The sequence below is a fragment of the Brachyistius frenatus genome, unplaced genomic scaffold (assembly GCF_029030835.1).
Source record: "Brachyistius frenatus isolate BFR_SWC_R1_liver_20210118 unplaced genomic scaffold, ASM2903083v1 Contig_67, whole genome shotgun sequence".
NCBI classification, from domain to species: domain Eukaryota; kingdom Metazoa; phylum Chordata; class Actinopteri; family Embiotocidae; genus Brachyistius; species Brachyistius frenatus.
Window position 1 is genome coordinate 1,467,971 of NW_027210666.1, and position 26,409 is coordinate 1,494,379.

Sequence of the window (26,409 nt, forward strand, 5' to 3'; positions counted from 1 at the left end):
CAAGCATTTGGTGTACATCAGGGGCAGTACTACGATCCACAAGTTTCTTGGACTGCAGTTGAGTTAAAACAATGCTACAGGACCCCTCTGTATAATTTTCAGATGTACTGGAGGCGTGAGGTTGATATGCAACATCTGTGCTGCATAATGCATCCTACTTTAAAGCGTCTCGGGTGCAGTGCTCTCTGGGACGCCACTACCTTCCCACCTACACATACCGAGCATGCACCAAGGTCAAGGTTGAAAAAAGTTCAATGTGGAAAAGTTTTTTCAGAGTAGGAGGGGTGTCAAGGTAACGTAACATGATGTTGGACGTACTGGCAGCGTTATCAATGAAAAGATAGTGGGGTTTCCAAACAGAGTAAGAAAAACAGGCACAAAGTAAATTTGAAAGCACCTTGTGTCTTCATATATATATATATATATATATATATATATATATATATATATACATATATATTTACTTTGTGCCTATTTTTCTTACTCTGTTTGGAAACCCCACTATCTTTTCATTGATAACGCTGCCAGTACTTCCAATATCATGTTACGTTACCTTGACACCCCTCCTACTCTGAAAAAACTTTTCCACATTGAACTTTTTTCAACCTTGACCTTATATATATATGTATGTATGTATATATATATGTATGTATGTATGTGTATATATACATACATACATACATCTCGGTATGAGAAAATAATTTTTTTTCCCGAGATTTAATTAATAGTTTAACAGATGAATTTTTGGTTTTTATGCATATCTATTTCTGGTAATCGATTCTTGTATACTCCATGTGGGGCAGAAGGACACCACGCAGGGGGCGGGTTGGGGGTGTGTTTCTAGAAATGATTCCATGAATAATACAACAGGCGGAATGGTTCTCAAAGACGAGGCTTGGGAGTAAACAGATCAATATCCGATTAAGCCGGCCAGGATGCTGCATTCTCACCATCACCTTAACCCTCCTACAGGAAACAAACTATTGCAGCAAGCAAATGATGTCATGTTATGTTCACATTTTACAAGGCTGAAATGTTTGACAATTGATTGTGTTATGACTTGTTTGATCAGCTTGTCTTTATTATTAGTGTCAAACAGAACCTCAGTGGCTGTTACAGCTTTTACGGTTATGTATAATGTTATTTAGAAGGGTGGAAATCAATCAAAAAATATTGAGTTTCACACTTCAGGCACATTCAAATGTGTCAACATCACCAATTAAGGAAAATCATTACTTAGTGTTATGGTGAGTATTTCTATGTGCTGTAAAACCAGTTGATGTGTGTCTGATAATTTGAGTCAGAGCTGATGCATTTTCTTGGACATCCTCTTTGACTTCATTTCAGCACACAACAGATGCTCTGTGCAACGAATAAGTATACATTTTCATACACACCAGGTGCTGGTTGTCATCATACATAATTCGGTTCAGGCTGGATTACAGCACAGTTTGACAGCAGTGAGTCTGGCACTGTGGACTCACTGGGTACCGAGTAGAAACATTAACAAAGGACAGTCAGCAGTGAATTCTTTTTATGGTCTTACCCCCCAGCAGTTTGGACTGACAGTTGACGAACTCGGGTTTCCGCGCTGCGCTGTAGCGCTGGCAGGTGTGGTGAAGAATCTGGATAAAGGTGCACTTCTCTCCCGCTGAGCCAGCAACCCACTGGTCGAAAGCATTTTCGAACATCAGGTCAAACTCTGGACAGTCCTTGGAAAGACCAGCAGTGAAAGGGAGACATGAGTCAGGGGCTGAGAGAGTGTAGTGAGGGCAAAGATGCATCTCAACTATCAGGCAGAGCAATTCTGAAATTTGGACACAGCAAAATGTTGTTTTGTATGAGCAGGACTTGTGTACCCCTAAAGATTAAAGATGTCCCTCGCTATATTTACTTAATTCATAGCACCGGTTGACGTGAAGTGAAAATGACATACTTTGCTGGGGTCAATGCCGTTGACCTGCCGCAGCTGGTCAATTGTCCACTGTGATCTTTTTATGAAGGCGGATGATCCTTGGAACTGCTTCACCTTAGTGATGGATAAATGGGACGGTTTCTTATTTGTCACTGTGGAAACAAAAACAACAAAACACGTTGGTTGAGCCCAATGCAGCAATAAGCAGCACTGACATTAAAACCCAGAAAATGAGGTTTCTGCAACTTGTAGACACCGTTTAGGTGCTATACTAAAAAGTTTGGATTGGGATAACTAGACAGTTCAGGAAACCACGTGAGAAATATCAGTCATGCAAAAGTCACAAGCTTCCTTCAGTGGGTGGAAACAAAGGGATCTATTAACAATGAACATTTCCCTTTTGGAGCCAACAGCAACAGAGACCTTGATAAAAAAAAAATTTGCGATGAGAAGAAAAAGCCTCCCAATGAACATACAAGCCCTGTAAACATGGGTCTGGCTTTTATATTCATCCTACCACTATTTGTGCAGCAATCTTATATACAGTATACTGTGTGATACATTTCTGTTGTGTAACATTTTCCACACTAATCGTTTGAGGAATACCAGCTTCACTCATCCAAGCATTACAGTACAACTGTTTATATTCCCGGGCATTTCTGTGTTTGACTCTTGCCGCACAGAGATCAGCACGACCACATTTTTCCAGATCATCGAGGCTTTGAGTTCCAATCATTTGCCTGAACTGTTTTATATCCGTGTGGCTGAAATCGGAATCTCTTTGTCATTCTCAGGGGTAACATGCTCCTGTTTTGCTTTTTTAACCCCAGCAGCAAACTTCTGCTTCCCCTCTTCCACATTCGCCATTGTGTCATCTTAGAGAGATGGGAAGTGTTCGGGTCACTTTCTCTGCTGATCCTCTTTACTCCACCACAATCCCTGCTGGCTGCCATGTCCCATTCTCCCCGATTGTTGAGGTTTACTTTGTGAAAGAACTACTACACCCTTGTCTGGAAATGATTTTGAAAATATACTGTAGGTAGGGCTGGTTGTTACATCAGGTGATACATTCAGTAAGCCAACTCCCACGAGGCGTGGGATGTTTGGATATGTTTTGTGTGTCCATTTAGACAGCTGCAGTTAATACTGGAGGTGCTGGCCTGAGGTTGCAGGGTGGAACAGGCAGACAGAGGAAGACAGATGCAATACAAGCAGGCAGACATTTCTCTTTCATCTTTTCTTTGAGAATGTATCCTGATTCAAACAGACAAGTACTACCATGAAAAACAGATGAAGTGAGTGATCAGATCTGTCCGGGGTCACATTGAAGGCTAATAAGAGATCTAGCAAACTCCAAAAAAAAATCATGTGTAATGAACCGGTGTGTCGAGGAGTAAAGGTCTAGAAGCTAAGGTCATCCAATTCACTGCAAGAATATTTTCTGAGTTACATTGGTGTCAGATGATACACTATAGCACAGAAGCACTGCTTTCCCCCAAACTGATAAGGTAGAAATTGGGTTTTTATTACAATTATAGTGAAGGACTGGTAGCTGAGAGATAATAATAATAAAACAAATTAAAAAACAAATTTGAAACTGACATAAGTTCAGTGTAAATTCAGATTTCTTATAAGCAAGCTTCACCATCTTATCCAACCAAAAATGTCCAACACTGCATGGGGCTGCAATTAATTTTTTTCACTATCAATGAATCTGACAATCATTTTTTCAATAAACTGAAAAAGCTTGGTCTATAAAGTGCCACAAAATAATGGTAAATGCTCATCACAAGTTCCCAGAGGCCAAGGCTAAGTCTTAAAATTGAATTTTTTTTATATATTACATTTTATATTATACTAAATCAGAGAAAAGCATGACATTCAAAGGTTTCAGCTAAAATGAGTGAACGTTTAAACATTTTTCTTCAGCCATTACTAATCTATATGATTTCAGGACAGTGCTGTGTCATGTCACAAGTGTGACCTGCCTGCCAGTTTGCTTATTGGAAAAGGTACCGTGACCCAAAGCAGAACAGTCAGCCACAGCAGGCGAATGCAACATACTGGAAATGCACCAACAGCACTTTTACAATATGCGGTCGTAACCTCTGATCTCATGTCTCAGCGGCTGTAAATATTTACACCTACAACATGAAAGATGATGAAAATAAAATCATGATTATGAATGAATACAACCCTTAAGCCCGAGCGGCTCTGACTGACACATTGGTTCATTTGCATACACACTGTCAGATCGCAGGCTTTGTGGTGAAGCTGCTTTCAAAACAATCACACTGACGCCACGATTAGAATAGTGGTTTCATAACTCAGCAAAAACTGTATGACACACAAGAAATGCATAGTGAATGATCAATTGCTCACACAAGAAGGAAAAAAAATACAGCGCATTCAACCTGGTAGCACTGTTTCACTATTTATTCTTCTTCTTTTTTTTTCTTTAAACTATGACATTACAATGAGACCTGACAAGTGAAATGCACCAGCAGATATGTTAAGGAGACCCAATGTCTCAAGGCCATGGAGCTAAATCATCAACACATCAAAACAGAGGCTTTAATCAAACTGCCAGACACCTTTGTGCCTCTCAAATCAATTTCATATTCAACTGTTGACTCCCACTTTGTCTGAGTAGCTCCCTTGAATATTAGAACAATTACTGAAAGTTAGTAGAGCTGGCTTCACTGAAACAGCAATCAAGGAAGAAAAATATGTATACTCAAGCTCTTCTGCAAAAATGAAACTTCCAAGTCCCTCGTCCTGATGCATTTAAATCACAGTGATACTGTGAGGGTGGAGAAAACCCAAATAACAATAGAGTCAATCAGAGATCATGATAAAGTCATAGAGTGGAGTAGGACATTTTTCTTAACATTATTAAGCATGTTGTTGAGCCACATTTAATCAATACTTGATATCCAGTGTCACAGTAAACTCATCTTTTAGATTACATCTTTTAAAACCACTTTCGAATGTTGAACTGTGAATATGAAACTATAATGTGTCATTTTCTTCACTCTCGCAGAGGCAATCCTTGAGCACTATTAAAGTGTAATAAACTGAGAATGAGCAGAGAACACCCGGCTAACTAATATATCTAGAACCGAAGAAAGACCACGACCACTGAAAGGCTGCCAGACGCATTGTTTCCAGGAGGACTCGCTGTCAGAGGAAGGCCATGCTGGGGTTCCTGTGCTGCTCCTTTCACATGCTCTGGTGGTGACATGCTGTCGCTTCCTCCAGTGGATCAGTCCCTTGTTGTGCTTGGCTATGTGTGAGGGCTGCAGCCTGAAGGGAAACCCGTACTGTACCCTTTACAGAACTGCGGACATCACAGTGGAAACATTCTTAGGATCGGCTTACCCGCAAGGAAATATCGCCGTGGTTGTGGTTGTTAACATAGAAACGCGAGCACCGGGATGAGTTTAAGCACCCGCTGTAGTGACATAACCGAACATGCAAGAAGCCTGTATGTTGTCGATCGTGAATGCGAACTGGTGTTTTTTGGGGGGAAATGTTCAATGTACTGTAGCTCTATTGAAACAAATATGATCCAGAACAACCATCGAAGTACAGAGCAACTATGGAAAACAAAAATGTTTGAGCTAACAAATGACACCATAAAAGCCAAGAGAATATGACGGACCACCCACATGGCATAACATTAAAAACGTCCTTTCACTTATATAACGCAACATAATCCTTCTGTCAGCAATGATTCTTATCAAAACTCCTCATCCAAAAAAAACAGAAATATGATAAGCATCAACATTTTGGTCCAACCAAGAAAAAGAAAAAAAAAAACCACAGAATAATAAATCAGATTTTGATGATAAAGTGAAACTGTCCAGTCTGGGAGACGCCGTTGCCTTCGGATTCACCCACTGAGAAGAATACAAAGTGTTACTACACAAGACATTTTAGCCGTTTGTACAAACACAAATTTCTGTCCACTTTGTTTTGTATTGACAATTTGTGATTATGCTGCTGCACAGATCTTTGCTTATATTACAAATTCTGATTAAACTTTGAGGACACTTTATCCGTCAGACGGAAAAAATGAAAGTGTGTTTTTAATTATTTGACTCCTTTCTACCCGACATCAAAGAGGCATTTCACAGCCTCTATGGGCTGGACATCTCTTGACAAATCAAGCCCCTTCTGTCTGTACTAAATTGTTTCTATGCTCCGACATTAAGTAGGGACATTTGCCATGGCAATCTCATTTGCACGGCACAAATTTAAAATTTTTTTTAAAAAAAATTAAAAAAATCTCAGAAGCAGGGCCTTTCACCTGGTCAGGTTCATACAGGGACAGCAAGGTACAATGCTCCACATGCGAGTTTGACTCTATAAATCCATTTGACTAGGATTACAACAGTAGGAAATGCTAATGAGTGATAAGTGCTGTACTACAAAGAGGTGTAGTTTGTTTGGTTTGGCTGAGGACCTTTCTCCGTTTGTAATACAGGAATGCTCTCAAGGGATACATCATGTGCTTAAACAAACTAAACAAATGAGTTCATGAGTTAAGAGCCCAATGCAGCAAATGATGCTTAGAAAAAAGAAGAAAAAAATAATAATCAGGAAATAGTTCAAAACTCAATTGCAGCTGTTTAAACAAAACACAGTATTCATTTGTCAGTTTTTGATATTTGGAAGTCATGTTCTAATGGGTCTTCAGATCATTACATAACAAGTGAGCAGCTGAAAGCTCACAGCTTGTGTGAGGAAACATAATGCTTTCCACTCAAGCAAATCATTTGTTTTACACTCTGTGAATTCATTGAACTAAAGAGTTATTATCAGATGAGTGAAGTAACCGATGAAGACATACTGTATATTTTATGGCCCCATAAAACCTCAAGGTCAATTTGCAATACTTATGGATTGCAGAATAGTTCCTTCCTTGAAACAGCTATCTTGTTACAAAGAGCACCATTTTGAAAGGTAAAACCGTTTATAGTTTGCCTAACAGGTTGAATGTTGTGGTTTGTTATTAGAGCTGTCGTCTGAGGGCACGTCTAACACTTTTCTCCGTCTGGGTCTATGATTACAGCTCTATTTTAAAGCCGCCCCCACTCTGCTTGAGCTGGAACACACTGTTATCTTCAGAAAGAAGCTGTCACCGAATGAACCACAGCACAGACTGGATTGGCAACAACACCCTGAAACAAAGGCCTCTACAGTCTATTCATGGGCCCCAAAACACAGCTACCGCTGTTCACAAGGGCTCTCAGGCAGGATGGTACACATGCAGTGACAAGGCACCAATAGTGAAAGGGAGTGCATTTACCACAGTGAACAACAGCTAAAGAATAGAGGTCAGCTTCTTGCAACCGTTGGGAGTGACAAGTTACTAACACAACAGATTCAAACACCATGAGCTTAACATAACACAACGAAGCACTTTCTACTTTTATAACAATAATATCTTTACGAAAGGCAGTAGCCACGCAGTTTCAAATGCGAGTTACTATAAAAAAAAAACGTGTTTTAATGCAAATGTGTAATATTTCAACTTCTTGTTTAAATTTCCATTGATTTTAAATAACAATTTCATGAGAAGATTTCTAATCAGTGAGCAAAAAAAACTTAACTATCTAAATTTCATTTTGATTAAGACTAAATAACAAGGATCCTTTAAGAAAATGCTTAGCATTTTACATATTCTTTAGGTAAAAAAATCCTCCCAAATATTTAAGAAATCCATGTCATATGTGACGGATTTTTTTGTATTTTGCCATCTTGGAATGTGTTTGAACTTTTATTTAAGATAATCTATCTTGAATTCAACAACTAAAACCCTTTGAGACACGTGACAACGTCGCCACTGTGGTCAAAAAAAACTTATTTCCAATGGTTTGCATGGAATCAGGACGCACACACGTGCCCAAAATTCAATTAGTTTAAAGTTTGGCCGAGAATAGCTTCGTGGCAAAGAGAAACAGGTCCAGCCAGGCATGGAAAGTAAAATAGAGGAAAAAATGATATTGTGTGTTTGAATTCCCTGAGTAGTACAGCATAAGTTTGTGTTCTGAGAAACTTGGGAGGAAAGCCTTAGTTTGGAAACATGTTTCCAACATCCGGTGTGTTTTAAATGTAAGTAGCTCGGTAGGCAGTGTGTGTACTGCTGGATTGGATTAGGATTACCATATGGTTCTAACTATTCCTCATCAATGCCTCCTACAATCTTGGAGTTCTGAAAACTCTGCCTTGCTTTGTCCTCTTCGACTTACTTGAGCATCTTGTCAGAAACTCGCCGTGAGTGCAGCGCAAATCAAGCTGTGTCTGAAAGGGCCTGAACGCTACAAGAATCCTGCACCACTTGCTAAAACCTGTAAACCTCCACAGTAGCTAATACTGATTGCTGTTACAAAGACTACAACTCCAGGAGGCCAAGGTTAATTGTTGAAAAGGAATAAAATGTGATCTCATAGTTGTATCAGATCAAACTGAGTGGCCATGTTTGTTTGTTTTAATTACAATGGAGGTGACATTTATATATAACCTGTTTCAATCATGCTCAAATAATATGTTCAGATTAAAACTCGTTCGTGTCAGGTTTGATCTTTTAAAATTTAAGTCAATCCTTTCATCTGAGCTGCTTTAAAAACACAAGAATCCCAAAGCCAAATGAGCTTTTTAGAACGTAGAGTTGTTGAGGCTGCCTTATGCCTCCAGTCACATCTGTTATCCATCCAATTATAGCATTCACCCAAGGACAGCACATTAAAAGGATTCTGGAGGCTTGACAAATCGTGTGCGTCAGCCATTCAAAACCAAAACTCTTTTAAGGCACTAAAGCGTCTATGGGTTCATCTCAAATCAAGACTAAATGAAGATATATTATATTAAAAATGCGGTTGAGATGAAATGTTCAACAAATTTCATGTTTTGTTTTCATGCTTAGTTGGTTTTTTTTAATAAACGTGTATGGGATGTAAATTATTTGCAATGTGCTATATATGAGCATTCATAACACAATTTGGCAATTCTTTAATTCACTTTCTGTACAGTGTCAAATTTCTCCTTTGACTTTTTAAGATACGAATTCAAGTGGACCCAAATTGGGGATTTTAGAGTGATAAATGGTTTCAGACCAACATGTCAGGCAAAGACTGTATTTAATCGCAATGAAGAAGCAATATGCTCTGTTGGACTCTAATGAAGAGAAACAAGCAAGAATATTATCAGAAAATACAGAAGAAACTAATCTCACTTTGCAGAGGCAGGTCATAGTATTGCTCTTTTTCATCTTGCCTCCTGCTCCTTAGCACATCCAGGGAGAAAAGACGAGGTCTCTTGTGAGACCAATATTCTACATTATGACCCCCTAAAATCATCCATCACCCAGTGCTCCATAGACCACTTAATAATCTGGCTATTCAGCCTAGGCCCCGGCCCACATAGAGATATTCTTCTAGAGCCAGAGACCACGGATACAAGGAAATATTTAATTACAATGGGGCACCGACCTCCGACTTCCCTGCTGTGATGCTGTGGGATGGATTCAATGCCAATCTGTCTGTCTAGGAACCCTACCAGTCATGTAAAACCTGGATTGATCGCGTTTCTGCATGACTTCACACAGTTCAATGGTAAATTACATGTTTTACTCTATTAAATGTTTATTGGTAACTGATTGGTATTTGTAAAAAATAAATCTATATTCCACCTCACTGGACAAAAAGCAAGAACTGAACAGAGAGAGAGTGGGGCATAGACGCCAAAAAGAAGCAAAGACATTGAGACATTGTGATTATCGCACATTTAGCAGTACAATCTCAAAGCCAGGTGTCGAAACACATGTACAAAATGCGTTGAGTGAGCCAAAGCTCTGGTGCACATTAATACACAAAGACCTCATGTCAACCTCATCTGGATAACATCACACAATAGCATGCACTGGTATCTCAAACAGTCAAAACAAGGTGCATTCCTTAACACTTACTTCTTCAGGATGACCTAAACTGATGTGCCTGGAACAGATATCCTCACAGCAGAGCCAACCTCCGTGTCAAGCCTGGGTTACATTGCATTTGACAGATCGTATTAATAACCAGTTTGTGAACCCAAATGGACGGTGAATTCAGCTGATGTCAAAAAGGTTCTTCATCAGAGCAGCATACACTAACTTGTCTTGACATAATCCTGAGACACCACTTTAGGAAATACTATTTAGTGTGTCATTTTATCTTTTAAAAGAAATCCAATTTGCAGTAACTTTATCCCCGAAACGATCCACCATTATGCATGATCACTTCAGCGATACAGGAGTGTTTACCTCTTGTCTCAGTGGTCTGACTTTTGGTTCTAGGACATTAGAAATCTAGTAATATAAACCTACCGCGTTAATGCTAATTTAGCCATCATCTGATTTTAAGTTGTTCACAGCCATTAATGAATTCGCTTAGTGGAGTTGGATTGAATACCGTGTCATCCCAGCGAATTCTCCCTTAGGCTCTGAAAAGTGAAATCAAATGATGAATCAAAGCATTACTTTTCAGGCTTTTTGCCAGATTTCATTTCCTGGCCCATCTGTTCTCTTTTAGACGTTTAGTGAAGCACTGTCTGTAGTTAACATTGGAAAGACGGAGATTATTATTGCGCTCTTTTCCAATATCCAAGAACACACACTGCTCTGAGAGTTGCAGGAAGCCTTAAGAAAACAAGCTATTCACGGTGTCATTGCTGTGATGGGTAAATTCAGAGCAAGATATTTTTGGGGTCTAAAACAGCAGAAAACATGTTTTGAATGGCAAAGAAAATGACTGAGCCATGCAGGATTATGCCTCAGGGCACCTTTTTTTTTTTTTTTTTTTTTTTACTTTCAGTTTTGATAACCTGTCTACTTTTCATAAGATGAAAGCAAAAAAAAAAAAAAAAAAAAAAAAAAAGCTTTGGCATTCGTTTGTTGTTCCTGATTTACAGGATGTGCTGTAGCCAAGAGAAAAATATCTTATGTAAAAAAAACAAAAAATGGTAATATCTAACAGTTGTACGTGAATCTGTGTGCATGTATCAACTGTACAAGGCTTTAATATGTCAGAGACAAGGTAACTGCTATGTTCACAATTCCCTTCACGTACAGTATACAGGCAGGATTACATCCCCACCTGACATGCGCCCTCAGGATTATAGAATGTGGTCAATATTTCATGTGAAGTAAATAAATTACACAGTAGTAAATCTTTATGACCTCTTTGAATTGTATTACACACTTTATAATGGATAGGTCAAACTCCTTCTCCAGGACCAGCAGGGATTAGGGTGATAAACTGAACACTCAAAAAACGCACACCGATTCACTCGTAACAGACACCGCAAGCTAAAAACAGGAGAGTTCAGCTACTCCTAACAGAAGAACTTGCTGCACTCAGCAAATTTCTCAGCAACAGATATACCGTTACATTTTTGAGTCATTGAAGTGTTTGGGCTACCTGACAGAATGACTGTGTGGGGCTCCATGAAGACTCCTTCCTCATCAAGAGTTACAGACTAGAGTATGATCAAGGTCAAGCACAAAGTCAACTGAGCCCACAAATTACATTTAGCAAATGGTGCCGTTGCATGGAACAGAAGGCTCCGTTATGTATGCTTCCTAAGGGACAAAACAAAACCCAGGAGTTATTAAAATAGTATTTTAAATTCAGGAAAACTGGATTAATTCCTCAACACCAACTGCAGCTTTAAAGCTAAAAAATGATGATTGTAATAGGAGCCGAAGGGCTATCATTTAGTCTCTGCTGGATAGATTTTGTCCTCCCAACAGCCCCTTATTTGCTGTCTACATTAACAACAGTCTCCAAGATAATACAGATGACCTAACCGTATATTAAATATGACACAATGGTGACAGATGCGTGCAATTAAAAGGGCTTGTAAGACAAATACCATCTGTACCAAATGAAACTGGAACGTGATTTACAAAGAGGTCATTATCAAAATGATTTGTTCAATGGTTTAAAGTCGACCGAATAGTGAAAGGTTATCCAAAACATGGGTCACAAAAATTCCCTTAATTTAAATTGTTGGCTTTACTCTTCCGATTCATTAGTCCAGTTCAGAAGAACATTTGGTCAAAGCAGGAGTGGAGAGGGTGATGAATAATTCAGTAATCATAACAGTGGGGTGATGGGAGAAAACAAAGAGAGTGTGATCTGGCCACATAAACATATACAGTTGTATGTTGAGGACATATTTTTGCACCGATATGTTTAACAGTGATTCAATCCAAGACATGGCTTTGTGGAACAGCCTGGATCTGTCAGACATATTTAAAGAATAAACTAAGTCACCCACCGGCTTGTATCCATGGTGAAACCGTATTGTAAATCTAAAAGAAGACATCTGGGAAATGGGTCTTTATCTGTACATTGATTAATGTATGATGTGGTCTTGTGTGATGTTGTGAGGTATATTAACGAGAGTATGAAAATCAGGAGGTAAACAGCATCACTGTCTTGCTGCAAGTGCAATAAGGAGATTCAATGAATGGCCCTCAAGGGGTGAAACATCACCAGTGTCAACAATAGCAAACCTAAAAACCAGATCAACACTCTCTTCAAGTATCCAATTAAGCTTGCTAGCCGCCCCACTCAATATTTATATTGGTTTTTAGTCACTTCCCTTATTAGGGACATTTGTGTGGCTGATTTACTAAACTTCCAATTTGCCATGAAGAACGTCTGCAGAAAGTAGCAGGAAGAGCATGAATAATTATTGCCGATGTTTTGCTAAACTCACACTTTGAAGACGATATCCAATCAAAGCCCACAAGAATACAGTGCAGGAATCAGATACAGCACAACAGTCACAAACTTACCAACATTACATGTAAATCAAGTTTGCTGTTGTGGCAGGTTGACAAAGCTTAACTTCCGAACCGATATGCAGTTTAGGATTTGCTCAGAAGCTGGCTTTACCCGTGCTCAGAGTCCTCGTGCTAAGCGTGCACAGACGTGAAACCGAAACTCAATCAACATCTGCCCGAGGCACTCAGAGCAAACAAGCGTATTTCCTAAAAACACAGTTTTCCTATAATCTACAACACCTTGGGTTCAAACCCATCTCCATCTGAACAGAAGGAGTTACAGTGTAATGACTGTATGACTGCACACCAGAGCACAGACTGAAAAGAGACCGTGAATATATCCCCTGGGGCCCTATCTCACACACACACACACACACACACACACACACACACACACACACACACACACACACACACACACACACACAGTAAGAGCCGTGTCACCGAAGGGCACAGATTGCTACTCTGCCAGGATGGATCATAAACATGCAGGAAAAGTTGCATTTGTTCCCTCAGTTGATGGGTTTCCATCTGGTCTTTCCATGAATGATGTCCCATGCAGCAGGAAAACAGCTGGGGGTTCTGAGATTGATTTTAAACTGCGATATCATTCTTCCCTTCCTTCCGTCTTTAGCACCGTGTCAGACCCAAGTGGAAAAAAACAAGACCCTGTGCTGTTTCAGTTCTTTTTTTTTTTAACACGCACAAGAACTAAAAAGAAAAAAAAAGTTTTTTTTTTTAAATACCCACGGTGGTTCTAAAATCATCTTCCACGGACAAAATGTCCAACAAATATACATTTTCTTCCGTATCATGTATAATGTGCGTGTTCTTGGCATCCCACTAGTACACTGTGTGCATTGCTACAGCGCTGTCAGGGAGCCCCCCCCCGGGGATGCTAAGCCGTGCCCTTAATGTAAAATACCAGAGCAAAGCCCACCCAGGGACTGACAGAGGAAGTCTCAACAGTAGACCATCAGAGTCCCTGTGGGCTCCTGTCACCAGGCCTGTTCAGCCACACAGCTGCCTGGAGAGAGAGAGAGAAGACGAGATGCCAAAAGGTGCCAGTCCGTATCCCATCTAACCTTTAAACCGTGACAAATGCTAAACTTCAAGTTGCCCGACTGCCTGGTGTTGGCCTGAACCCCCGCTACGAAAAAGTGATAGTTAGAAGATTTTTATTTATATCCTTACCGCAGCACGTCTGTCAAGTTTTAATAAAAAAAAACAAATGAGCTCTTAAGGCCGCAACCAATACCACGTTTGAACACAATGCCAACTTGACGAATGAGCAACAACTGTACGCATCCTCAAAACAGTCATCTAACAACATCTCAATCCATGTATGCGATACACTTATATCCGATACATGGATTGGATATTCCTTCGCAGGACGGATATTCTGAATCAGCTTCACTGATCTTTCTCTTCGGCCACAACGCTGCTGAGCTACAACCCAGACAGACATTTATATCAAGTTTTACACACTCATTGTCCGGTAAATCCATGCACCGCAGAGTTTCATGTTGTTGCGTTTACAAATAAGTAATAAAGTCGAAAAAAAAAAAAAAAACACCCATTCAAAAAAAAAAAAACATGAACATATCATGAAACAACATTCTTTTACATTTCTCAAGAATGCCTCGTCACCATGCTTTACTTGTGAAAAGTTGGCTTTTCGAAGATAAATGGTTTTCAACTGGTCAGCAAAAAGAGGCAAACTATAATTGGTGTGCACATCACCGTTACACCCTCTGCTTTGTGGTCTGAGAAAACCGTACGAGGTCAGACTGAAATGCGGCCTGAGAGAAGTTGTTGATCTTTGGGTGAAAACTGAAGCTTTGATGTTCACTTTCCACCAAAGGTTGACCTCAGACAATGGCAGCATGGACCACAATGCTCAGCATGAAAGGGATGAAAATAACAAACACATTTCTTAGTCCTATTTGTTTTTTTTTTATATGCGGGATGAAAATGTGCACAGAAACAGGTAGATGTGGCACAAATTACAACTGCAAATTTCTTTATCAGATGGCCAGAAACGACTTCACGAGGACGTTTATGTTCCACTCTATTTGCTGGATAGCGATTTATTGCTGAAATTATTGCAGCCAAATATGCCTGACAACAACTGGAGTACAGCAGGGTTGTGTTTCTTTGGGAGATTGTTCTTTTTATCGTTTCTTCCCCTTCTCGGCTAAAACAAATCTCAATACTTTAAACTACATCTTTAAATTGCAACAGCTGCAACTTTAATTAGAGGGTAGCTTCTGGAGTTAATTTCAGTCCCGAGAGCTCGGTCTCATTTGACTCTAGTTTGGATAGCAGATCTTTACAGTATCTCGCATTGGCTTTGGGACTTGTGATTGAATTTCTCCGTGGCAGGCCTGAGAAAGGTGTGAGGTGGTGGGTGGGGACCATATGGTGTTGTTCAATGTCTTGGTGAGGTTCACACCAGGCAGCTCCTTCCCTACAGGGAGTGTTGTAGATACAGAGAGGGACTCCAGCTGCTCCTCTGGGTGACCTTCATTACCGCAATTAACATGCATGCCACTCAGAGGCACACAAGGCTGCGGTGAATGCTGCACTTTAAGCATGGCCAGAGACGAGCTGGACGAAGGGCCGAACACAGTTGGTCAGTCAGAAAACAACGAGGACAAAATATTCCAAGAAATGGATCCATCAAACCAACAGCGAACCTGTGAAGCCGTGTTTAGACCAAACGAAGCGCACGTTTTCGTCACGTTACTCGCTCAAGTTAAATATTTTCAACTTGCGCGGACGTGAATTCGAGCCCTTTCGCACAAATTCACGTCTTCGCATTGACTTTGTATGGAATGGCTCTGCGTTTGGTCTGAACACGGCTTAAGACAGGAATTTATATTTCCTACTTACTTACATTAGCTTTCAGGGTGAGTGAGTCATTTGGGTTATCGGGTCTCTTATCAGTGTTTTATTGCATAAAATCCATAAAATCTCTGACATCCCATGAAGGCAGAACTGTATTGTCTCTAGTCTTACTGAAATATGAATTTTCACAACAACACTCTGCAAAGGGCCGTATGCACAATTCATAAAGCTGGTGGCTCCTGGTCCCCCTCTGGTTGCTCTGTTGGAGTTTTTACCAATAAAGTCCAGCACTCACTCTCAAACTTAATTGCCAACAAAAAAAAAAAAGAACACAGAGATGTAATACTATAGACCAACAAGAAAAAAACATCCTTATTTCAGGAAAAAGAAAGACATGAATCACAAAGGTACAGCTCAGAGCAGAAAGATTTCTAGTGCAAGTTGACAAGTGTCCCACAATGCAGTCCATCACTTAGAAGCACTCACAGGCTCTACCAGTCATTGAAATGGATGTTCACTCTTCTAGATATGGAGCTGCTAAGCCATTATACATATGCACTGACTTCATTGACATTAGGCTTAAATGTCTCATCACCATTGAACAGTCTGATGGAGCCCAGATTTAAATGCCAAAAGCTAGGTCAGATCATCTAAGAGGCCGAAAATCTTCGTTACAAACATTCAGCTTTTTCTCAAAATTCTTGACAGTAAAAAAAATCAATATGAAAAAACGATCGGCTTATTGCGCAACAGCTAATGGGCACTTTATTCAGGAGCTTTTGTTTGTTATTCTCAAAGCAATCGATCAAAGAACACAGGCCAAACAAGGGGAACACAGAAACCATTACCTCTTATTTTCCACTGCTTTCCCAACACAGACTCATTCATTTCCATACCTGATCAGATCCCTTGGTGCAGCGGCAAAGCAAACAATAACAATGCTTAATTGGTCAGAGAGAGGATCAGATTTGCAACGACACGAGGACAGAGCAGCACTCGGCTGTTTTGTTGTTTAGACAAAAGACTTTCCACACGTATTGATCTGCGTCGCTGATTGTTTGACATTATGGAGGAAGCTAATGACGACAAGTTCATCTGGTGACCTAACATGAAATTAATACTGTTCACAGCGTTGCGCTTCAGAAAAACAAGGATCTGAAGAAAATATCAGAGATTGGGGATGCTATTGGGATCGTTATCAAAATCAGGGCGTGTACTTTGAAAACATTATGTAAACATCATGGAATAAAATACAAATAGCTTGCTCACAGTGTCATTTTTTTAATTGATTATGGCAAACATTGATTTGCAATTGATTGAGCACATTTAAATAGTGAACTCAAAGTCTTTAAACATGCTTCTAGTTTAGAGTCTGCTGTCCTTTGCAGTAAGCCTGTAGACTTTTATTGACATGCAACTGGCAGCCGAGCAAAAGTGAAACTGCCGTGGTGTTGTTGCTGATGTGAGCTTTGGCTTCCTGTCAACAAGAGCACTTACAAATCTTCAGGACTTTCAACATTAAGCTGTAAGTGACAAAGACACATGAACTAGCACGTCAGGTCACACTATTAGTAAAATATAAATATAAGGCATGAACCCTGCAGTAGTTCTTTCTGAATAATGACCAAAAGAGCACACTCACACACGCAAACCCATACTCCTGTCTATGATAGGGATGCAAATTCTGAACCTTGACCAGTAGTAAGCCACAGCCTCATCAACGAGCAACACTGTTTTAATCGTAAAAAATGTATTAAATGCAACGGACATTATTGCTGTTAGAGCAGCGACTCAGTTGGAACACTGTTGTACCGACTTTACCCGTCCTGGAAATCTGTCATTATTTACTTTCACAGCTAAAATGTATTTAACACTCAAAGCAAGGGAGCATTGCTGACACAGCTCATCAGTTTTGTTTTAATTTTGTTGGAACCATGTGTAATTAGAGTCCTGCTGGTCCTGAATGGTTCGCAGCTACAAAAAAAAAAAAAAAAAAAAAAGCAGCTAGGAAAAACAAAAAAGCTGACACTCGGCTCCCGGCCTGCATTTTCACAACTTTATGCTGCAGTGCTCATCAACCCAACTGCCACACTTAGCAGGGCCAGCCAGGCAACAACTTTTCTCTTCCTTACGCCGTGTTGACAGAAAGCATTCAAGTCTCATTTTTCATTTTCTCCTCTGAAGAGCATCCGGACATGGTTCCATTTCTAATCTGTCCAGCTGTTCACATTGGTTTCATAACGGCTCCCGTTTTACTCACGATATATACCTAGAAAAACAAGTTGAAGCGTTTCTTTCCACCGACCGAGCACTGGAGCTGCGACTCTTAACATGCCATCCATGCTACAACGTCCGAGTAGACGCCGCGTTCGACGGCGTTCTACAATTTGTGCGGCTCGTACGGGCAGCTGGCAAACGCGCCCGTTTCTCCATCTCATGATATAGCAAGAAGCTCCGCCTGGTGGTGCAATGACGTACTACAGCAGATCTTCACAACATTTTCTGACAGCTACACCACATATCCCTTGTCTTCTGCATTATCTGTTAATAATTTAAACCATTTAATGTATATGAATGGTTTTAATCAATTCAGGATTAATCATTAACATAATGATATGCATTTCATAAAGTAATTTCAAGTGTCAAACATGCACACACATGTAAGACACGTATTCAACTGGGCCTCTCAGGGAGGCCTGTATTTTTCTTCCTTAGCTTCAACTCCAAATACTCCAGCTGGTCATTGTGAAAGATAAAAAAAAAAAAAAAAAAATTGAGACGTGAGAGATGAAGACCAACATATTAATATAACAAGAAGGTCAAAGATATCAAAGTGAAGAAAGTGAGAGTGAATGGGTGGGGGAGTAAAGGAGCAGATCAAAGAGCCTTCACAGCGAAGGACATGAAAAGATGAACAGATCAAACATGTGGAGGGAAAGTTCTCTCTTTAGCCTCCAGTTGTCCAGTTTAAGAGTTATGGATTTCATGGGAGGAGACACTAATGCAACTTGTAACGATGTATTGAAAGGTCACAGAGTAGCAAAATGTATTCGGAGTAAAGCCTCATAACATCTGGATTCAGGGTGAGGTTGAAGTAACCTCCATCTTTAGTTGAAGTGTTATCACAATTCCGCCAAATTATTCATCGACTCTGAATGAGCACATACAAAAACGATGTCATAAACTTGTTGATTAAAAGGCATTTGTGTTGCATTATTATTTAGGAGAGTAGACCTACGTTTGATACAGAACAGCCTTCTTGTCAGTTTTTCTGGGATTATAATCAAACAGCCTTGTTTTGATTATCTTCTCCATCTCATTCCACAATTCTGATAAGTTTTTTTTTGGTTGTTTTTATGAAACAAAAGCCAAATTCAATGTCATGCTCTTTGTTTTGGCATGAACATTATCAAAAGCCTTCATTAAAGAACATCATGTTCAAAAACCAGTTTAGCATAAATGGCCATGTTAAACTGACTTGCCAATCATGAGGAGGAGAGCAGATAAAAATGTGTTTCCTTTTTTACACTTGTAAGTTTGAAATGTTATTATTATTTGTATTATCATCAAAATATGCCGATAAAATAAACAGACACCATGCCCGACCCTTTGCACTCAATAGCACCTTAAACTATTTAGTTCGAAGAAACAAGGAGGGGTCAATGCAGGCATTTAGAATCAGCAGAAGTTTCTGACCTGAGAAGTGTGACAAACAAATGGGTCTGAGAAACTAGGTGTTGCCACAATGTGTCGTAGGAACCACAATCCCCCTGAAGCTACTGCAGAACAGATTTACAGGGAGGCCTCTCATAATGAACACCAGTTAATATAGTGCGTCTCTATTTTTGACTGTCTCTGCAACATGGAGACGCACCCATTGATAGAGTGAGAAGCTAATTAACAAACCAAACAACTGAAACAACTGCATTCAATACGAGTTGACCCAGTGCTCGTCTATGCCTCAAATACTTCCAATTAACGATCTATCCAACCATCAATAGTGATAATGGGCGGAATGTAAATGTTTTTAATTCGGCTAGTCCATCAGGGAGAGGACTTTTAGGAAAACGGCAACAAATGCTCAAGTGTACAAAATAAATTTGAACCAGTATATGAAGGAAATAAGAAGCATATATAAAGCTTTCTAAAAAAAAAAAATACAGATCCTCTTTTCTTGAAAAAGTTGGTTTGAAGTTTTTGGGCCATCTAACATGTTTCTGTAAAATGTTCCACTGGGGTGAAAGCTCCCAGTGGAAGCTTCTTGCTAGATGTTGCGTCCCCGTCCGTTACAACAAAGCACTCCTTTAACTAACTTGTTATCCCATTGACTTCACTTCAGATTAACCTGACCCCGGCAATGCACAAGATTTGCTACTGGCACAGACAAATATCTTCGTCCAAAAAAAGCAATTTATTCTAATCTCACTGCAGACTGACTTTTATCTGATAATTGTGACGAAGTGATATTATGGGAAGCAGTGTGTTTATGTGTGCCCGTGCTGTTGTGAGTGTATCCATTTTCTAGAAGTCGGTCTGATGTTCCCCACAAGGTCCAATTACTAAAGCTCAGTAGATTCAGTGCTGTCTGTTTGCATCATAGCTGATCCACATCTAATGGCCTGATCTAACTAAACACATGAGGCAGCATTCATAAAAAAGCAAACAAAGAGAGCCTCGCCACCCAAATATAACAGCAATATGAACATCAGCGCAGGACCACTGTGGGGGTGGTTCACATATGCATCTTGTGGAGGAGGTCTGGCCAACCTGCCAGACATGAAACCAGCAGCACTGTGGACAAGTATCCTGCACAGCTGTGCACATGTCTCTTGGCGCTGCCTGAATGCTGCAACAGCTCTCCATCGTCACTCGTTCTCTCCAGCTTTTAATTTTAGTTCTCACTCGTGCTCTTTTACTCAGTCTGCTGCTTGCTTTTGGCCTTTGAGAAGGAAAGGATTAGAAAAAAAGAAATATATGTGCAAAAAAAAAAAAAAAAAAGAAGGTGAGTATGAATAGATATGGTGCCGCATCAAATCCAACTCTGCATCTTCTTGGAGACAGCAGCTGGACTCAGATCTGCTTGGAAGGCAGATTTCTTCTCCATTTTGGGGCCACAGATAAATCCACCCTCCCTTCACAGAGACTGATAGAGTTAACTCCAGATACACTGGCTCAGCAAATCCGTGTGCCTCACTTCAAAATCAATACGAGTGGCTTTAAAATGATATAAGAATGATCAGGCCCAGCCAGCGTATGACCGTGGAATCAGATACACCTTTGAATTCATTACATCTGATGGTATCAATCCTGCCATGCTTCATTTGAGCCCCTCAGAGAAAAGCTTTTCTCATTATAGTCCTTTTAAATCTTCTTTGTCCTTTCTCAGACAACTATAGGCTCATCGAATGCCAAATGGAGGCAGAGAGCATTTCTGCAGTGCAAGAAGCAAAAAAACTGAAAATTGTTGACAGTACACAAAAATAATAGAGCGATGAATGGAGTTTTACAAAATGCTCACCTGCTGTTGACTTTGTGAAATAAAGTCTAATAAAGTGTATTTCCTTTAGGAACCCTGGAAGTATCACTACTGACCAGTGCAATACAGACATTTAACCAAGTTACTACACATCATGTGTCTTCAGTGCGTCATGATGTCCATTGACAATCTATAACAAATAAATACCGCTGGCCTTCTGCATGCATTGTGTTTAACTGTCCCATTAGAAATAAGCTCTGCTCAAAGCCTGCAGGATAAAAGCAGGATGCAGCTTTAATTCATCATCCACTGAGAAGATTTTGGAAGGTAAAGCCATTGGGAGGCTGCATTCGAGGAAATGCACCTCAGATATGTGTACAAAACTCCGCATCCTGTCAACTTGGAATTCCTGTATTGAATGCAAAGTTTTCAAAGATTAATAATAAAAAGAAATAACATAAATGAAGGAGATGAACCTTGAAATTCATGAGAAATGGGGGCATGCAAGCCTCTGGATTCTTTAAAAACTGCCATGGCAGCCGTTTGACTTGGCTCGGAAATTGAGAAAAAACAAATGTTGAATTGATAGGTAAGCCTCGGGCCGGTCAAACAACGATTATAATTCACAAAGATGGAATGGATGAATCAGCACTTCAATTTAGTCTGTTTATTTATGAATGGAGGCAGGAAGAAAGACTCAATGTTAAATATTTGCTTTTCCAAAGTATAATTCAGCATATGCTGCCAACACTGTTCTCTCACCTCATGGCTGATGTAAGAGAGCCAACTAAATATTTACTCAGAGCTGAAAGGTCTTCTCTGCAAACGAAAAGCCTAATCGATAATTTGGAGTCCTTGCCTCAATCACTTACAGGCAGTTAACAAACCAGCTCGTCTCCCTGAGCAGTGGAAACACATTTATATAACCACAAGTTGGTGATTTAAAAAAAGATGATAATGCCATTACTCTACTTTACACATTCCATGGGGAATAACAAGGAGAAGACTGGGTGCAACAATAACTCTAGTTGATCTGTTGGCAGCAGGAAGATACACTCAGGGTTTCCCCCAGTGAGGGAAAACATTCGGCGCAAGCACCCTGAATTGTGGCGCGATGCACTTCGGTTCTCTAACTTGGCAACGTGCCTCCTCACGGAGTCGGACCCTGAGCAAGAAGAGGCTCTTGAGCAAGTTTAAGTGTGCAATTACCTAAAGTTTTATATTGCAGCTGTTTTGTGGCGACTGGATGAAGCACCCTCACTCAATCCTAAACAAATTTCAAACATTGTCATCCCCATTGTTCAGATAGATTCCAAATGATGGGAAAACAGTGTGCCGGTGAAAAGATGCCAACACTTTACCTACCAAACAGTTAATATAATCAAACAGGAGATAACTGGACAGCTAAAGAGTCGGGCCTGCTAAAGCGCAATAAAACTAGCACGATTCTTGTTAAGAAGATGAATCCCATTCCCCCCCATACAGGCTTCTGCTGAGCTGACAAGAAGCATTTCAAAAATGGATGAGTGAGGACGAATGTAGACCATATAAAGAGTATTGAGAACGCAGCGTAAACTACAGTACCCGTTTTCATGGTTCTCCCTGATGCTCTCTCTCTCTCTCTGGAGAATGTTTTGGGAAATCAAGAAGATATTGAGCACTGAGATACATAAATGTCTGTGAGCAGACATGGTCAAAGAAGAAGGTGACAGTTTATGAAGGACATGCATAAATTGAAATGCTCCTTTGGCACAAGCAGATATTTTATGTATGCAGCACTTGAGGTATTAAGATACCTTTGTGGCCACCAAGGAATAAATCAAGGCAAGACACATGAACAGCAGAAGAATAAATGTGTCTCTTATTCTCCAGTCATTTTTGTTGGGGTTAAGAGATAGACAGACGATAACTTCATCAAAGGGAATACACTTCAACTGTGTTACACATACATGTTGCAACTTTGACTTTACACTGAATATGTTTAGGTAATACCAGATCATTTCAATATCAAACTGGAAGAATTAAGTGAAACAATCAAACAGAATCAATGTGGGAAGCACTGTAGATACAGCTGTTCAGCAAAGTAAGCTCCTTTTCAGAAGGACCAATACTTTCTGGCCAGTAAATAAGAAAACCATCAACGTGAATTTCCATTCCACTGAACAAGAAAAAACCATTTCTGACTCAGTAACAGCGCTCCAGCTTTTACTTTCCATTTTAAACCATTCCTCTTTCCAGTAAAGACTGTCAGAGGTTAGGACCCTTGAGAGCTCACTCTCCTTTTCCTCTCCCACGTCTCACTGTCTCACTACTATCCACGGCTCCCTCCCTGCCTCTTCCTCTCCCAGCCTGAGCAATTTTATATTTTGCACAAAACAGTCCTTATTTTCCTCTGATTAATGGTGTCATGTATCTCTGATAGTCTCTAATAACCAGACAAGTATTTCATGGCAGGCAGCGTCACAAGGGGACTCTTGCCTGCACAGATTTACTGGTTGCACCTGTAGATTAACACAGAGAAGATCCAGCCAAGCTCAAACCTGTCATTCACATCCATAAAATTAGTCTTATTTATGGATACTTGGTAGATTTCGAGCTTTTGGCTGCTGCCAAAACAAATCTTTCCTTTCAATGGGGCTGTAGGGAGTGTTGATGTCCATTACCATTAACATGTCTAACAGAAAGAAATGTCCAAGTTAAGTTTTGGATAAAAAAAAAAGTAGTCATTTGTTTTTACTCAAGCACACATCGCATTTCAAACACTGTCAAGTAATAAATGCAACTTATACCTGCGGCTCTAAAATATACCATCTGGCTGGATTTAAGTCATATGGGTTTTTTTTTTTTACAGCTGGATACTTTTTCCAGATATGCAAGATTTTTCAGCCAAACACATAAATTGTACTGGATGCTTGAAGCCAGGATGATATCATATGCGTTAAGATAACAGACGCTCTGCTAAGTCCATCTATGATGGAGGTTAAACTGCGACGGGAAGATAAACAACTGAACCCAGACTTAACAGCACAGATGCCCCTGAGGGACACGAGAGCTCTCCAGTCCTCTTCACATTAAGTGTGTTCGCAGGATTCCTCAGAACTCCATTATGAAGTGATCTGATGATACTGCCATTCTTGGCTTATTACACACGGACAGTGACGCATCATCCAGCCACTCTACAGCTGTGCAATCGTGCAACATTCATCACCTTATAATAAACGTGAGGTAAACTAAAAAGATGTCATATGTTCCGAGTCATGTGACGACAGTCCAGGAGTCATTCATAGCACCCCCCCGTTAATCAGGCGTGCTCCGACGAATACCTTGGTGTGCATACTGATAACACTGATAACGTGTTGAAAGCTCTTAAAGATCTTACTTTTTAAGAAGGCTCAAGTTGTGTGGGAAAAATGTCTGAACTTCAGCACTTTGTGAACTTTGGCACTAATGCATTGATCATTGCGAAGGTGCAAATAAGTCCCTGTGTGGCAGTAACTCTGACACCAAGACAAATTTCCCCAAGGGATAGGAAAATATATCTTGACCTTCATCTTTAGATCTTAGGAAAAGCACTCAACACAGACCAGGTTCATTGCATTAATTATCTGCTTCCCGTGCTTTCAAAAAAAACAAATTAACCAATTAAGAGAGTCATTGTAGTCACACAGAGACATATATAAATTACTCGAGTACCTGTTCCTGCGTTGTTGCAACCTTGATGGGAAAACCTTATCATACTCTTTTATTTGTCTGTATTGTCATCAGTGAGTGCAGTGACTGATGTAATGTTTTCTTTCTGAACTTTAATTAAAGGCCTGAAGAAATGGTGAGGACAATCTATGAGTAGTGTTTTACACATTAAGCCTTTTATTTTGTTTTCGGTTTTTTTCCTTCCCTTTCCTGTAGGTTTCCTAAAATTTACTTTTGACAAACTATAGAGTGATCATATTGTTTAAAAACATATCTTTGAAATGTCTGTACTTCCGTTTCTTCTAATATATTGGTTGACTTGCTGATACCAATACATCTGCAATGAGCTGATATTGACCAAGTTGATTTATTAGACAGGATTTACTGAAAACAAAAAGACAGCGCCTCATTTCCTGGGTGTCTACAACTTATTCGAAGGCTGATTACATGACACTGACCTGTGATGCATTTGACTATCCAAAGTTACACTCGTGATCTGGCCCTGAAAGGATAAAAAATAATGTGATCCACAAAAACACTTCCTCTTACCTCTGACAGCGTCTGGCTACTTTTTCATTTGATCTCGCAACTCCCTCCCCTACAGCAGGACTGTTATTACTTCCAATCTGTGGTGACAGATTGAAAAACAAAGCTTTGTGAAATGTGTTGAATCATAATGCACTGGCAGGACTTTTTGTAACCAAGGAATGTCAATACGCTGTGCAATAAAAAAGAATTCTACTGAAACGAGCCCTGTTGTTCAGCCCAGAAACACATCATAAAAACATTTTTTCTTCATGTGAGCCATTTCTATTTGCAATATCTTCAGAGGCAGTTTAAATACAGCCAAATCAATATGTTGGAAAGTCAACTGGGTTGAGTAACTAAAGTTGGTTATTCAACATTTAGTTGTGGAGGCTCTCAGTTTGACAAGAACAGCACATCAGCTAATTATATGGATGGGTGACTTTTATGAGGCCAGGCTCTTCACTCTTGTATTACAGCTATTTTCTCTCCCCCCTTTTTTCCCTTCATTTCACACTGCACCAGTGAAAGGAAGGATGTGGGGTACAAACTTTGTTTGCACTAAACAAAAGCTGAGAACACCATGAAGATTACTCTTTTTCCACGTACACGGGGAATTGCATTGACACGGTCTTTGCTCCGGTAGTGAGCCAATGCATATGCTCAGAGTACACCGCACCAAAAAACATGTGCTGTCTGGGTCTCTTCTCAAATAATGGCCACATAACCTCATCTCCCAGGGCCATTCCCTGCTGTATGTGTGCCATCAACACTTCAACAACAGAGGAAAAACAACGATACACCCCAGCAAAGAAGCCAGAAACAAACCCTGTTCACTCTAAACAACAGAAGTCATAAGGTCTTCAAGTTAAGAACCATATCTACCAATGGATTTAACATTTTCTCCACTCCTGTTTATGAACTAGTGTATGATTGAAACAAAATATATATATATATATATATATATATGCCCTTTATGTACTGTGGTACATAAACAATCTGAAAACATTCCCTCAGGATGATCTAATTTTAGAGGGTTAGAAATCCAGTGCTGCAATACAGCAAACTCTTCTCAACTGTATATGAAGTGTTTCAAACTACACCTACCCACAAATAACA

General features: G+C 39.9%; 1 protein-coding gene across 4 annotated transcripts in view; it reads right to left on the reverse strand.

Annotated features, from left to right (window-relative positions):
* The window catches only part of stxbp6 (syntaxin binding protein 6 (amisyn)), a 54,151-nt gene that overhangs the window by 11,066 nt on the left and 16,676 nt on the right, over window positions 1-26,409 (reverse strand). For all 4 annotated transcript variants that reach the window (XM_069707188.1, XM_069707190.1, XM_069707187.1 and 1 more), the window contains exons 3-4: window positions 1,937-2,067; window positions 1,547-1,712 (exon numbers count right to left, since the gene is read on the reverse strand). In XM_069707188.1, the coding sequence (XP_069563289.1) occupies window positions 1,547-1,712; window positions 1,937-2,067 (297 nt within the window). The remainder of the gene's footprint in view (window positions 1-1,546; window positions 1,713-1,936; window positions 2,068-26,409) is intronic.